General features: G+C 33.1%; 1 protein-coding gene across 1 annotated transcript in view; it reads left to right on the top strand.

Moving 5' to 3' along the window:
* Positions 1 to 6,794, top strand: part of LOC111064276 — a 131,040-nt gene extending 124,246 nt beyond the window's left edge. The window contains exon 4 of the mRNA XM_039430925.1: positions 1,353 to 6,794. Within this exon, the coding sequence (XP_039286859.1) occupies positions 1,353 to 1,725 (373 nt within the window). The 3' untranslated portion in view covers positions 1,726 to 6,794. The remainder of the gene's footprint in view (positions 1 to 1,352) is intronic.
* Positions 6,795 to 15,943: the final 9,149 nt, after the last annotated feature.

Genomic DNA, 15,943 nt, shown 5'->3' on the forward strand with positions numbered 1-15,943 from the left:
TGATAATTAACTGCTGTAACTGTACAATATTGTGAACTGTTTTTCCATGCCTAGTTTTTTTTAAGATAGTAATGATAATAAGTATATTATGATTGTTCATTGAAAAACCCTTGTTATGAAGTCTCAGTGTGGTGTAATTCTTCATCTAAATTCATGGAATGGTAAACTGTAGACATGTTCTTGGCGGTTGATTTACTTTCATACTGTTGTCTAGGAAAATTGAGAAATGTGACTTGGAGAAGTAATGCGAGAGACTCCAGCTATTTTGGTCTACTATCAGTTGGTGCGCTGGCTTTGCGTCTTGCAGCCCTCTACTCTCCTCTCCGTCTCTCTTTCTTCTTTCTCCATTCTTCTCTTTCTCCATCCTGAGAAGAGGAATTGCGTGGCCCATTTCCAAGATGACAGCTAGTTCTCGCTCATAGCGTTCATCCACTCGCGCGCTGGCAATTCTATATCGGTACCATGTCCCTGAAAAATCTCCACTTGCTTTTCACTCCTTGTGGAATTTATATGATGCTTTTAAAACATGGTAAATGTTTAGTCTGTGGAACTCGAAAAAACTTTAAATAAACAACATCCAAGTCGAGAAATTTAATTGGGTTACATATTAATTGTTGAGTAGAATTTTGGCTTCTGTAATCTACAGAATAAAACTCTTTGTACAGACGTGTACTGTACAATACAAACTGTGCAAGATTATACAGTAACGTAATATTGTGTGTATGACGTAATTATGTTTGACGCATCATCACGAACTACTGGTCTGATTAACTTGAAATTTGGCATATAGATTTTCAATTAACCGAGGACGGTTATAGGCCTATTTTCGATTCTTCAAGATTTTATTTCGTCAAGTTTTTAGTTTTTCAAGTTTTAAAATGGACCCTTGCGGAGCACGGGTTACCTGCTAGTATTCAATAAAATTGAACTGTTTCAATTTTGTTATTGTACACAACTAGTGTTCACTAAAATTTGGGCTACTAGAGATTGATACCGATGTACCGTACCAACCGAAATTAGTTTCCCAATTACTGTATTAAAATTATTTCAAATATTCAATGAAAGCTATTCGCTATATGACTTCTGCTACTGCGAATATTGACCGAAGAACTAAATAGCAGAAGGAAATTTGAAGAATGAAACTGTCCAAAAATTCAAATCTAAAATCCAATATTCCAGCAGTTTGTTAACTGCGATTTCTAATCAAATCTTCCACCAAGTTTTCCAATCTGTTAGATAATTTTTCATCATTCTTTCTGGATCATATTTGTTACATGTTATTGTTTATTTGCGTGAATTGGAATAGAGATAAATTTGAATTTGATGTTAATATTGATGTGTGGGTGTTGCAGTACGGACAGCGGTTGGGACAACCCATTCCGGCCGGATGGCGACCTGTCGCGGGAGGCCGACGAGATAGTCCAGCTGATCAAGGGCGGCAAACAGCTGACCACGCAGACACACGCGCAGGCGCATGAGGTGGACGGATCAGCTGTGACCGTGAACGGGTCGGCCGCCTCTCCGCTGCTGTCAGCTGTATCGGCGACGACCACCTCCCAGCAGCAGAGTCCCGCCAAAGGAGTGAACGGCACGTCACCGACCGATAAGTCGGCACCCGCCACGGCTGCCGTCGAGCTGCAACGTGTCACGCCAAACGACGCATCACAAGTCGAACATGTCGTGCTCAAGAAAAAGCCAAAGTGCAAGTGCTGTGTCATCCAGTAAACTAGCCACACGCCACAGTTGTCCTCTCTGCTACAACTTCAATCAATGTTGCATCACTACATCAAAATCAACTCATTCAATGGCATATTGAAGACGAAGATACAGTCTTGGACTAGTAACCTTGAGTTACAGCATAGAGAGAAGATAGCATAAGAAGAAAGCAATTAAAATATAGCACTTATGCTATCTTTTCTCTTTAGTTAGAGTAAGTTTTGTGTATATTGCCTGATAAAAATCAAGCCATTCAATGGCATATTGACGACGATATTATAGTTTTGGACTAGCAAACTTGGGTTAGAGCATAGTGAAAAGATAGCATACGATGAAACATGAAAGCAGATAGACTATACATACTTATGCTATCTTTTCTCTTTGGTTAGAGTGAGTTTTGTGTAGGCCTTTATTGCCTGATGAAAATCGAGCCATTCAATGGCATATTGACGACAAAGATATTATAGTCTTGGACTAGTGAACTTGAGTAAGAGTAAGTTTCGTGTAAGCTACATTGCCTGATGAAAATCAAGTCATTTTATGGCATATTGAAGCTATTGTCTCGGATAAGTGAACTGGATTAGATGGTGTATATTGTCTGATGAAAACCATGCCATTTGAGGTAATATCACCATAGATCAATATTTCAAGTAAATGAGAAAGTATTAACTAACTTGCATCAAATACTAGACTAGTTCCCTTGAATCATTGTATATTGCTAGATACAAATTAAGTCATACGATTTCATATTGCCGTACATAAATTTCAAGTATCCTGCAGAAAAAACAATAATAATAGCAAAAAGTTGATGTTGGTCTAAGAAGTTGTAGGTCAGGTAAAATTGTAGGAATGCTAGTTTGGAGGAAGTTGACTTAATGAAAATAAAGTTTTTAATATTTCGACCATAATCAAAATCAGATAAGGATATAATAATATATATATTCTGGGTATTGATACTATGATTTACCATCCAACAATGTAACGTTTGAATTGAAGTAAACTTTTGTCATTCTTAACATAATAATCAAACTCAATCTCAAATTTACATTCTGTTTACAAGAGCAGCCTATTTTTATTAGACTACAATAATTTTAATCTAGACAACTTGTAGAAACTATCTCATTCTTAACTTTCTTCCAAAGGATAAGCTCCTTTCAAACGTTCTCAGACGTTGTCTGTAGGTATCAGTATTTAAAGTTTTGAATGTGATTATTTCATCATATTCTAATGTACCTGAAATTTAAGGACGATTTTATTCTTGGAACAGCTGCAATAATTCAGTTGAGATATGGTTTGATAAACTTGATCTTTGCGATTTAATTGATCCAACTACCCCTTTCCTCTTCATCCAGAGGGATGGGAACCTTCTTTCATCATCTGAAAAGGGAAAAGTTCTGAAGAATCCTTGGGAGTTACAACACGAATATTGAAGTTAGTTTTCAGGGGCTTTGTGTACAATAAGTTATTAGAGTTTGAATAAGAAGACATGATTAATTTATATAAAACATCGGGACAGCGAATTTAATTTCCATTTTTTATAGCACAACTGTTGATACTAGGCTACCTATATTAGAGGTACGAAAACATGATACAGGTAAAAATGCCCTAACTTGATAGAACTAATGAATGTGAAGCCTAGAACCTATGATTATTATTCAACCAATTTGTCAAGGTTACTGACAAAATCATCAACTCTGAGGAGTTAGTACTGTAATTCCAAGCTATCGTAATTAATGTATTGAATTTGCCAATATGGATGTTATTTTGAAAATAATTCATAACTTTTTCATAGTTAACTTGAATCATCCTGTATCTAAGCATTGATAAGCTCAAATTTAAAACTTTAATTTTTCTTATCTAGTTGATATTCTATTTTTATGAATGTAATATTGACTTAGACTAACTAATATTGACATCAGTTGCTAACTCCCTCTATTGATGAATTTGTCGATTTTCTCATAGATAGTTTTCCTATCAATATTTTACAATATTGATATCATTGGTGTTACATGAATTCTCCATGAGAATAAATTCCAATTACATGTGAATTTGAAGACAGATTTCTTGTCCCTGTAAACTTACTTATATCGTGCATTAAAACTGATTCTCAGCTCTCAGTGGCTATATCCACACAAACCATAATATTATGAAAATAATGTTGAATTCCTAATGAACCATGAAATGTTTGACCCGCTGAAGAATCAAAATAGAAAGAGGCCACTACTTATCGCTCAATATCTCGGCCAGCTAAGGTGCCTTATCGACTATATTAATTTCACTACTTCATCACCCAATTCCAACACTTATTATCATTGTCAATCAGTAATGTTTACTAACCAATATCGAATTTATTGAAAACAACACAGATACAAAACATTTTCGGGACAAACGATAACAAGCAGGGTTCTATTATGGTTTAGGTTAATTGGAAAAGGGTTGGGGGGCTGGATGGAGTAGTCAGTTGCCCTTCACCATAATCCCGAGGAGAACCCACCGGGGAGGACACGCTGACGCGCCTGTGCAGTAGAGGGGGGGCTCGAGTTGCCATTGGTCAGTGGGGTGCTTGGCTTGCTGCTAGTGTCATAGCCCTCTCCCGTCACTGGATTTCCGTCTCGTCGTCGCGCCGACAGACTTTGACCGTTGTGTCGCCTAGTGACGTCACAGCCGTCACCTGTGACAGGGTTGCGCGGAGGAGACCCACGTAGCGATGACTTGCTCGACTCTCTGGGCGAATTGCCGCGTTCCGGGGTCGACGCCTGTGACCTTGTAAAGTGAAGCCTTGTAAAGTGACTAATTAATTTTCTGTTGGTTATCCATCTTGTTTCCACTATTTAATTTTATAAAACTTTAAAGTGAAAAAGCACTCACATTATTTGATGTGGCGACGTCCGTTTCGTGCTGGTATTGCACATTTTCAAGCCAAACAGGAACTGAAGTGTTTAAGGTTATGAGGGTGAAATTTGGTTGGGGTGGAGGGGAGTTTTGATGACAAAGGGGAGTTTTGATGACAAAGGGGAGTTTTGGTGGAGTTTTTGGACAAACTCATTTAAATACTCCTCCATTAACCACCAAAACTCCCCTCCACCCCAACCAAATTTCACCCTCATAACCTTAAACACTTCAGTTCCTGTTTGGCTTGAAAATGTGCAATACCAGCACGAAACGGACGTCGCCACATCAAATAAAGTGAGTGCTTTTTCACTTTAAAGTTTTATAAAATTTAATAGTGAAAATTTTCCATCTATCAACTCATCATCATCATCCATCTTTGTAATTTTTAATGTTCTCGACCAGAAAATGAATTATCTGTTTCATTATCGTTTTCAATTTTCTGTCAATGTTATCAATGAACTGAAAAGTCTCTCCGTAATTTATTTGCTTTATGTTATTAACTTGACATATTAATTTAGTGAAAAATGTGGATGAATCTGTGTTGAGTGTTGATGCAGCAGCAGAGGCTACTGTGGACTGTGTTTGCAAATAGGTATTAGACAGTGAAAGTGATAGTGAACTAATGACTGTTAACAGAGAAATTTTTTAAGGCTGATAGTGAGCATTGCGTATGAATCACTAAATTAACTAGGCTTTTGCGAAAATCCTTGTAAATCGTAAAAGCAGGTTCAATGGAGAGCTCTAGTACACCTGCAAGTAATGAGCTGTATCTATAACCTGAATAGCTTGTAAATCATAAATTCTATTGTGTGTTTACGGATGAAATTACTTGTTAATTTTGTTTGTGATGAAAATACTCCAAAAACGTTTGTCTATTATAATCCCTGTGTAGTCATTTTAATTTATATTTGTAGATAGGTGCCTAACTTTCAATTATTTCAGCATTATACTTGCGGTGATCACGATATTATGAGTATTTGTCTTGGTGTATCGATATTAAAGACCAAATAAATACACTGTATAATATAGCTTGTATGTAAATATTAACGAGATATTATTTTTCAAATTCCTTTCAGGCAGTTTGATAAATAATTATCAATTATATCCAGTAAGATGTATCATATTGTTTCTTATAGATTTGTATGTATAATAGAAGATATTATTTTACTTTTAATGTGAAAGATCCTATTATTAATTTCTGATATTATTTATTTTCATTGTGCTTCATCCTAGTGTCATTGTTAAGTGCATAAATCGTTAGATGAATGTTGGCTATACTTGATATATTTATATTTTTTAATTTGCTTCAATTTAATTGTCAAAAATACTCAAAACTTTAATTTATAGTGTGTTTATTTATTTATTTATTCATCCATATTATCAGGATATAAAATTTGTTTTTAAAAATTGTTTAATACATTATTTTTATTGGGAACCACGTACATTGCAATTATGTTATTTACACAGTATTAGTAAACTTTTCAGTCAAGGGATGAATTTATTGTTTGTAGCGTTACAGTTTGATTATCATTGTCTTCAAACATATTTTGTAAATAAATTCAGATTATATTTCTGTTGTAGAAACACATATATGAGGTAGTTAGTATTTAATGTAGTTTGTTATTAGGCAGTGCTCTATTACTACCTTGGCAAAATTTGACCAACCTCCAAGTACATTCTATAATTTATTCTATGAACATCAATGAAAATTTGTTTTAGATTTTTTACATGAATTCCAGTTGGAAATTCTAGAAAATTATAGCCAAGTGTTTGTAATGTACTATTATTATATTATAATATTCTATAACGTTATAGTTTCTCTCAAGGTATTAATGTATCTGCTACTCCAAACCAACAAATATTAGTTAATACTAGTAAGAACATTACTTCGTTTTTCTTTACAATAGAAGCTGTTGATACTGTAAATCAATTTTGTGCATATAGCACTGTGATATTACTTTTGATTATTCCATTTATCCTTATTCAAAAACTCAACCAATAGACTTTTCTTATACAAATCATTGTTATTGAAAGCTCTATCTTGATGTATTTAGATAATGCATAGTTATGTATTACATAAATATAGGTTTCTCTTTTGACTGAAATTGTTTGCTTCATCACAGTTAATAAATTGAATATTTTTCTATTGATTTGTATGTTGTTTTTGTCAATTAAATTTGTGATTTAATGGTGGTTTATTATTAAAATAATTCCAGCAATTAATCTAATTTCAATCAAACATAATTAATTTTTTTCTTGAATAATGAAATTCAAAATATTGATTCCTAATGCAATTTTATTTCAAGAATAAGTAGCCTATACTTTATTTGAGTTATTTTGATTAGACCTACTACGAGTGAGTAGAAAGATGTTCCAGGGCTCTACATCCAGGAGCAACTGAATAATTACGGTTTGACACAAATAATGGCATGTTCATGATTTGTTATACGTAGTAGTGATAGCACACCTAGCAACCAAACAAAACACTAATAATAATCGAAAATCTCTCACAATGTATTTCATTGGAGAACGGAGATAATCGAATTCAGTGCTTCTCCAGATTATTGTAACATTTTAGGTGTTTAAATCTGCTCCTTGGTAGCCTACCACTTTTGTGTTCAATGTATCTTTCCAAGGCACACCCACATAAATAATCAGCTATAACATTTTATAGTCTAAGAAAAAATAGAATACACTCAATTTTTTCTTATAGAGAGTGTTCTGAAAAAAGTGCTCGTAAGACAGGGTGTGATTCCTCACATAAAAAGAAGAAAAAAGTTCTAATTAACATAGGTCCGAAAATGCTTAGTTACCAAGTTATAGAGGGTGAAATATTTCGTCTGAATTCAGTTCCCCTGCTGAAACGAAGCCCTACGGGTATTTGTTGGCTGTTAATTAAGATGTACAATTTAGCGTACTCATGTAAAATGAACTGAAAAATTGAATAAAACCATTTCCAGAATTCTAGCTATAGTAGTTTTTTAAGATATGTGACGAAATACGCGAAACGGTCCCGAAAAACAAGTTCCTTTAAGGTTTGAAGCAGATTTACTATGTTAAATAATGTACAATGAACACAAAATATTCTCTCACAAAACTTTTAGAAAATTTAATTTCAAAAAGAAAGATGTAAAATAAGTCTATAATAGACAAACACAACCTTCAAAAAATAATACTTAATATTACATTTGTAGAGAGCTTAACAGAATTTGTCTATTTTTTATGCGTTTTGTATGTAATTAAGGATTATTTTGTTAAAGATTTCGTTTGATTATTATAGATTTATTTTTACATCTTTCTCTTCGAAATTAAATTTTCTACAAGTTTTGTGAGAGAATATTTTGTTTTCATTGTACACTATTTAACATAGTAAATCTGCTTCAAACCTTAAAGGAACTTGTTTTTCGGGACCGTTTCCGCTAAATTGTACATCTCAATTAACAGCCAATACATACCCGTAGGGCTTCGATTCAGCAGGGGAAATGAAATTCAGACGAAATCTTTCATCGTGTATAACTTGGTAACTGAGCATTTTCGGACCTATGTTGATAAGAACTTTTTTCTTCTGTTGATGTGAGGAATCACACCCTGACTTATGGGTACCTTTTTTCAGGACACTCTGTATAGAATTCTCTTCACAAAAGATATAAGAATGTAAATGTAAAGTATAGGAAGTAAAGTATATAGGCTAGTATAAGAAAGTATGACCTTTCAGACCCATAACTATTTCCGAGCTTTGAAATGATATCGCCTAGAAGGTCTTTCGTAGGGTGTGCACGTTTTTGAACATCCTTCAGGAAGGGTTGAATTGGAAGATGTGTCTCTCTTGACTACATCATGGTACAGACATGGAAATGACAAAAATCAATAATGACAAAATGTCTTTTCCTACAGTTACGTTGAAAAGTGGCCATTGCTGCACTGATTACAGAACGCAAAGAATCACTTTTCCGCTCTAGTGCGGGAAAAATTTTTCTGCACTCCAGATTTGCAACATGGCAACGCAAAATACTTAGTAGGTTATATGGAGCACCAGTGCAGCAAAATCAAAATGAAGTTGGTAAGAGTGACTGGGCTGCTATAGTGAGCAGAGGTGCAACGAAGCACAACGCGCAAATTATTACATTATATATTATAACCAAGGACAACATTTTTATTCAATTTGACAATAAATTAAGGTTTTTATCAATAATAAAATTACACAGAAAAACATTTGATGCATTTCAGGCAATTTTACCCATAATTACCCACTTTTCATATTCAATGGTAACTGTAGGAAAAACTTAATGTGAAATACGTGCGCAAAGTTCCTCTGCTGCACTCAAGAAACCATTCCGCCCGAGCGGAAACGTTTCTTTCGGTGCAGCAAACTGTCACTTTGCGCACTAGTTGCACAAATAACTATTTTAGTAATGTGAATATGACAAATCAGAATAGATACCACAACCACAAATATTTTTTATTGCAGATGATGCCCACATGAGCTTTTTGCTTGTACGTTGGTAATTGGAAGTGCGAGGGTGAATTATTATGAGATGATCAAACGTCCATGCCTATTCTATGGGATTCGAACCCGTGACCAGGTAGCACTAGCAGACTGAAGGGTACAAAGTCAACTCGGCTATCTGGCCGGCTAAATATTAATAATAAAAACAAAATACTTCATAAACCAAATTTGCCGACATCCTATTACTTTCTGTGATTATTTTGATTTAATTTGTCACAAAACTTTTCTACATTATCTAGGTTATAATGAGTGTCCAGTCGATCATATCTAAAACATTTATTACAAGAGCTATGGCATTTCAGAGAGAAGATGATCTCTCAATCGTTAAAATTATCAAAAAGTGAGTTATTTCTTTACATTTAAATAATTCTGGTCGAGTGGGTTTATAAAATACGAGTGAATGAAATATGTGTATGATTCTAAGTACAGTATAATATATATGTCAATTATCACCGAGAAATTATTGGAAATTCGTTTTTGTTACATTATCAATCTCCATTAAACTCAAAAAATTAACTATATTCAACAAACACAAAATGTTCATTTCTGACACAGTGTTTGAATTGAATTGCTGCCTTTATTTAATTCTGAAGTTGGGGCGCAACCGGCCCTCTCTTACACTTCCCTCAGACAGCTGCGCTGAACCGACGATGTCCCTCATAGCCTCAACTCAGCAGGCAAAGAAGTCATTAGAAAAAAACTACTTTTTGTAGATACCAGTCCAGTGAGTTGGGACAGCCACTAGATGGCAGCCATGCCGTGTTCCACCACGACCAAAATCACTCGAATAGCGATGCTCCACTGCCAGATATATGGGTATTCGTTTTCAAGATTTTATGCAGGAAGCATAAAGCATGATATGTGGTCTACTTTCACGCAGCTTCATTATCTTTGGAGATATTATAGTGATATTTGTTTATGATTAGGCATTGACAAATATCACGAATTGAATTGAAGAATAGAAAAATGAACTCGTCGTATATTTGTGTTATACAAAATATGAATACCGTACCGTACATTTGAGAGTTGACACTATAGTCTAAAGCTGGGTTTACACCAAAGTTATTAACAAAATGTTAATAACTTACGTAATCCTTATAGATTCTATTAGATTGAATGGAACTTGACAAACACATAATTATGTTCATCATGTGTATGATAAGTTATGTTCAATCTAAACGCAGCTTAGATTAAATATTACCCACCGGTAGTATATCTTACTACAATGCTTACAATAAGCCTTCTGTACTGGTAAGAAGTCATTGCCATAGTGAAAAGAAGTGTTGTAGATGGTAATATTGTAGTAGATATTCAATGTAGAAGGTCGCCTTTGTAAAATAATAAAATAGATATTATATGAAATTGTCAATAAATAATACAATATAATAATTATTGTGATTAGTTCCAGTGTTGTTAAGCTGCGTGTACACCAAAGTTATTGACAAAATGTTAATAACTTAATCCTATTAAATTGAACATAACTATATCATACACATGATGAACATGTTTTTTGTCAAGTTCAGTTGAATCTAATAGAATCTATAAGAATATAATATTGTGATTAGTTCAACTGTTGTTAAGCTGCGTGTACACCAAAGTTATTAACAAAATGTTAATAACTTAATCCTTATAGATTCTATTAGATTGAATATAACTATAACTTATCATACACTATGATGAACATGTGTTTGTCAAGTTCCATTCAATCTATAAAATTTTCAAGGATTAAGTTATTAACATTTGTTAATAACTTTGGTGTAAACCATTTAGTCTCGTTTTGGATTGATATCCTACGTTACAATATTCGTCTATTACTGATGAATGTCAAATTTTAGTGAGCTACTAAACAATATTAATAGATAAAACAAGTCCTGCAAAAGAAGATAGAAATAGATAAAAAGTCTTGCATAGTTAACAAACTACATGCAGCCGTAGTTTTGTGTTTGTAGGATTCTTAAAAAACTGATTGCATTCCGCAATACAATGGAAATAATAAAAGTACACTTTTAACCCTTAATAAGAAATTGAGCTATTAAAAGAAGATAATAAAAATTGAAGAAGAAATTTGAGTCTTCTTGGTACGGTAGGAAAAAATACCGAATTATTTGGAAACAAAAGGAATTACAGTAATCTATATAATTATCAATAGGTTTATATGAGGAGACATGATAAGGAAAAATATGGTCAAGGTATTTTTTTATTTCTACAGAGCTAACTTACCTGATAGCTTATTTTGTTGACAACTTTATATCATGGACAATTTTAGGTGAAAATGTTACTGGTCATTGATTGTAGAGATTTTCATGCTCAATCATTTCTACTTATTTTTTTTTTTTTGGTAAATTGTATCTGAAGACTGATAATTGGGAATCTAAAATCAAACTTTGCTTAGATGGGGCGAAGCTCCAGAAATTTTTACAGATATGGGACTTGTAGCAGTTGATAGAGCTTATCAATGACTATTTTAGGTACCGTATGAATTAGATCAAAATCGTTGGAGCCGTTTTCGAAAAAATCTCGAAAAAGCCTGTTTTTGACAACATTTTCGCCATTTTAGATGCCATCTTGAATTGCATTATGATTGAAATTGTTCGTGTCGGATACTTATAGTGAAAGGACCTTGAGTTCCAAATTTCAAGTCATTTCGTTGATTGGGATACGAGATATCGTGTACACAGACGCACATACACTCATACACACACACACACACCACACACACACACACCACACACACACACACACACACAGACCAATACCCAAAAACCTCTTTTTTGGACTCAGGGGACCTTGAAACGTATAGAAATTTAGAAATTGGGGTACCTTAATTTTTTTCGGAAAGCAATACTTTCCTTACCGTACCTATGGTAATAGGGCAAGGAAAGTAATAATCATTCTTAATAGCTACACGATTCACGCGTATAATTTTATGAATATTATAATGAAATAAAGATACTTATAATAATTATTTGCGATTCGATTTGACGCTGTGAAAGGGGAAACAGTCGACGCGGTACGGCGTGGCTGACTCTCTTCACATTAGTAAACAGTAAAATACAGTACATTAGTAAGCCTACTGCTTTCTAAGTTGTATCTTATTCACCTATGGCGCTCGAAACAATCAATTTTATCTATTTTTTTGACATGCGATGAAACTAATTTTTCACATTTTAATTCTCTTAATTCTCTAAAATCATTTTGTTGTTATATATGTGCTAAATCATGCATTCTATGACAGACAAAGATATTGTTTGCAACCTATAAAATATTCATACTATTACATAATATAATACATATTTAAAATATGTGTGTATGATCATAATTCTATGCTAACATTTATCATAAGTTATGAATGTCAAAAACTGAGATAAATCATAGATTACAATAGTGTTCAGTGGCAATTTCCTGAAAAACCATAGCGTGCAGTGTTTGCTGTTTTCTACAGTTAATATTCTCCAAGCCAGGTTGATAATATACCTTCAGTTGAGCCAAATATATATGACGGCTGAGGCATAAAAAAATTATACATTGGGCTTGTTGAGTCGAAACTTTCTATGATTCTCTCTGTAAAGTAGCTTATCTTCCGTTCTTACTAGTTGAATCTACATTATTTAGACAGTCCAATATGAAAATTCAGTAGATTCTAAAGATGAAAGCCATGCAAACATACAAATTAAGGAAGAGTAAGCATGCATAAAAGGTAGGAAAATCATGAAAGTGTTTTACATTTAACCACAAAGTACCCTACCGTATAAGATTAATTGAAAGATGATTCATCATCTTCTATTATTTTTGTTAACATCGATTCTTCACCTCCACTCGCATCTTGTCATTCATTACACAAGGTGTGCAGGAGCTTTTCTCTATGTCGATTAATGTTGATTGAAATTGATTTTGATTAGGGCACCAAAAGAATAGATAATTTTCTATTTGAAGCATTCAAATTAAATCTATTGAACATGATTTCTTATGACTTAGCATTCACAGATTTAGTTGGGTGAAGCTATTTGAAAAATGTACCTGATTATCAATTTCATGGTTTTTATACCATTCTAGTTCATTGTGATCATTGAAGGGTTGAAGTGATGAGTTAGTTCAAGTGAATTCTAGTACACAAGTATATTGTGCTTATAATGGGCTCTTCTTTATTTTCTATCGATGTTTTGCTCCAGTAGAAAAAATTTGAAATGTTGGTTTTATATTTTATAAGCTTTATTAATAATATAAATTAACGGTAATATAAATTTGATAAGTCCAGTATTAAATTAATCGATGTTGATTTTCATTGTATCGCTTTGTATCAATGTTACTTGCACTGTTTGCAATTCATCACTATTCTCTCAAGAATTAGTTTTTTATGAATTTCATGATCTGAAAATTGAAATTCAATTGCTATTTGGATGTCATTCACATTCCACTGTTTTTTTTTTACAATAATTGATACATTGAAGAGTGAGGCAATTCAATCCATTTGGAAGTAAAAGGAAATCACAGTGCGATTTGAACAGTGGATATAGTAACTTTGAAATTCAGTTGCTCAATTCATTACGGCTTGATTCTATCATTTGTAATTATAGTTGATCAGAAATATGCATTGTATATAATGTTTATATTTCAGTTTGACCAATCTTCTATCACAGTCTCGCTTTCATTCATAAAAATGATAATCCTAAATACGTTGATAACCTTAAAGATGTAGCTTATGTACAATAATTATGTAGATGTAGCGTCGAACAATGTACAATACAAACAATTTTCATTAAATTACTATTATGATGATCATTGGAATTTCTGCCTGTGATTGAGAAAAAGTCATTTTATGAGCCTTGAAATACGTACCTAGAAAAAGTTGCATTATTACTAGAAATTTTGTTATTTTTACTATTTATTATAGGTACTGTACATTGATTTTTGTGATTATTAAGATCAGCTACTTTATTCTGAATCAGGATAAGGATAAATAGGGAAATTGTGAGATGGGGATAACATCCATAGTTATACATAGCATCAATTTGAAAGCTCTGATAATAATGATTTGAACGGAACTGCGATTCTGGCTTGGTATTGCCTCTTCATGTTCAGTGAGAATAGAAAGCTTCAGAGTAATTCGTTCTCACCATATGTGATAATATTGGTAATATTATTGGTAACATTTGTTAATATTTGAACCGAATGTGCAACAAATTAATCTACTTTCAGCTTGAAAATTTTCAACGTATCAGGAGTACAGTGTTATCATATAGTATCTCAGGTAGGCCCACCCTTTTATTTATTTTTTTGTTCACGTGATCTGATGATATTCATTCCATTATCAAGTGTTTAAATTATAAAGAGTGATGAAACAAGATAAAACACAAGAAAAGCTATGAAAAGAAATTCTGAATCTTAATTTTTCACAAAATAAGGATAAGATGAAGGAGTCGGACACATAATATATCATGAAACTTCGTTGAAAAACATCAATATCTGAAACTAGAGTTATCAAATTGTGTTACCTCTGACTCTTGTGGAGAAGGCACACTTCAAATTAATATAATAAATTATGTGAGCAAACAACGAAATCCTGATTTTTATCATGAGCATGGTTAAATCAAGAAAATTGTAATATTTTTTTAAACTATTGAAAAGTGAAAATCTATATACAGCGCATGTCAAAACAATAGACAAAATTGATTGTTTCGAGCGCCATAGTGTAAATGAGATGCAATGTAGACAGCAGTATTATTCTGTTTACTATGGTGAAGGGAGTCAGCCGCGTCGGCTGTTTCCCCGTCCACAGCGTCAACTTGAATCGCAAATACATAACAATATACATCAATGGATTTGCAATGAATATGGCTACAATAATTATTCGTCACATTGTTCTTTAAATTTACTTGCTTCGAAGTTAATCGGAGAAAACAAAAAAATCAAATCGAAAAACCCCTAAATTTTTACATTATATTATTTTATCAACGAAACTGTTCGATTTATTGAGGAAATGAATCAGACTAATATTGTAGTCCTCAATTTAACGAATCGAATGACATATGAAAGATTTTTTTTACGATTAATGGTTACAGAGATAATTGATTTCCAGTTTGCTGTTTACTATGGCTAAGAGAGTCAGCCACGCCGTTCCGCGTCGACTGTTTCCCCTTCCACGGCGTCAAATCGAATCGGAAATACATGACAATATACATCAATGGATTTGCAATGAGAGTGGCTACATTAATTATTCGACTCATTTTTATTTAAAACTACTTGCTTTGAAGTTAATCGAAGAAAACAAAAAAATCAAATCGCAAACCCCCTAAATTTTCACAAATATATTATTTAGAAAACTGTAAGAAAACTGTTAATTTTATTTGAAGAATGAATATAACTAATATTGTAGTCCATAATGTAAGGAATCGAATGGCATTTAATAGAACTGTTTCCGATCAATGGGTACAGAGATAATTGATTCTCCGTGATTACTTGCATTTTTGAACTTTGAGGGCGGCTAGGGGGGAAAGCTCCAAGGGGATTTCTTGGGACTTTTGGGAGAATGACCCTCTGGGAGGGTTCTATCGATGGTAAAAGATTCAGCTTTTATTTAATTTTCGTATCGAAAAAACCTTTATTAACTGGGCTATAACTTAATCCTTATAGATTCTATTGGATTGAATATAACTTATCATACACATGATGAACATATGTGTTTGTCAAGTTCCATTCAATCTATAGAATTTTCAAGGATTAAGTTATTAACATTTTGTTGATTAAGTTATTAACATTTTGTTAATAACTTTGGTGTAAGCCCTTTAGTCTCGTTTTGGATTGATATCCTATGTCACAATATTCGTCTAT

Source organism: Nilaparvata lugens, chromosome 6 (assembly GCF_014356525.2).
Source record: "Nilaparvata lugens isolate BPH chromosome 6, ASM1435652v1, whole genome shotgun sequence".
Taxonomy (NCBI): domain Eukaryota; kingdom Metazoa; phylum Arthropoda; class Insecta; order Hemiptera; family Delphacidae; genus Nilaparvata; species Nilaparvata lugens.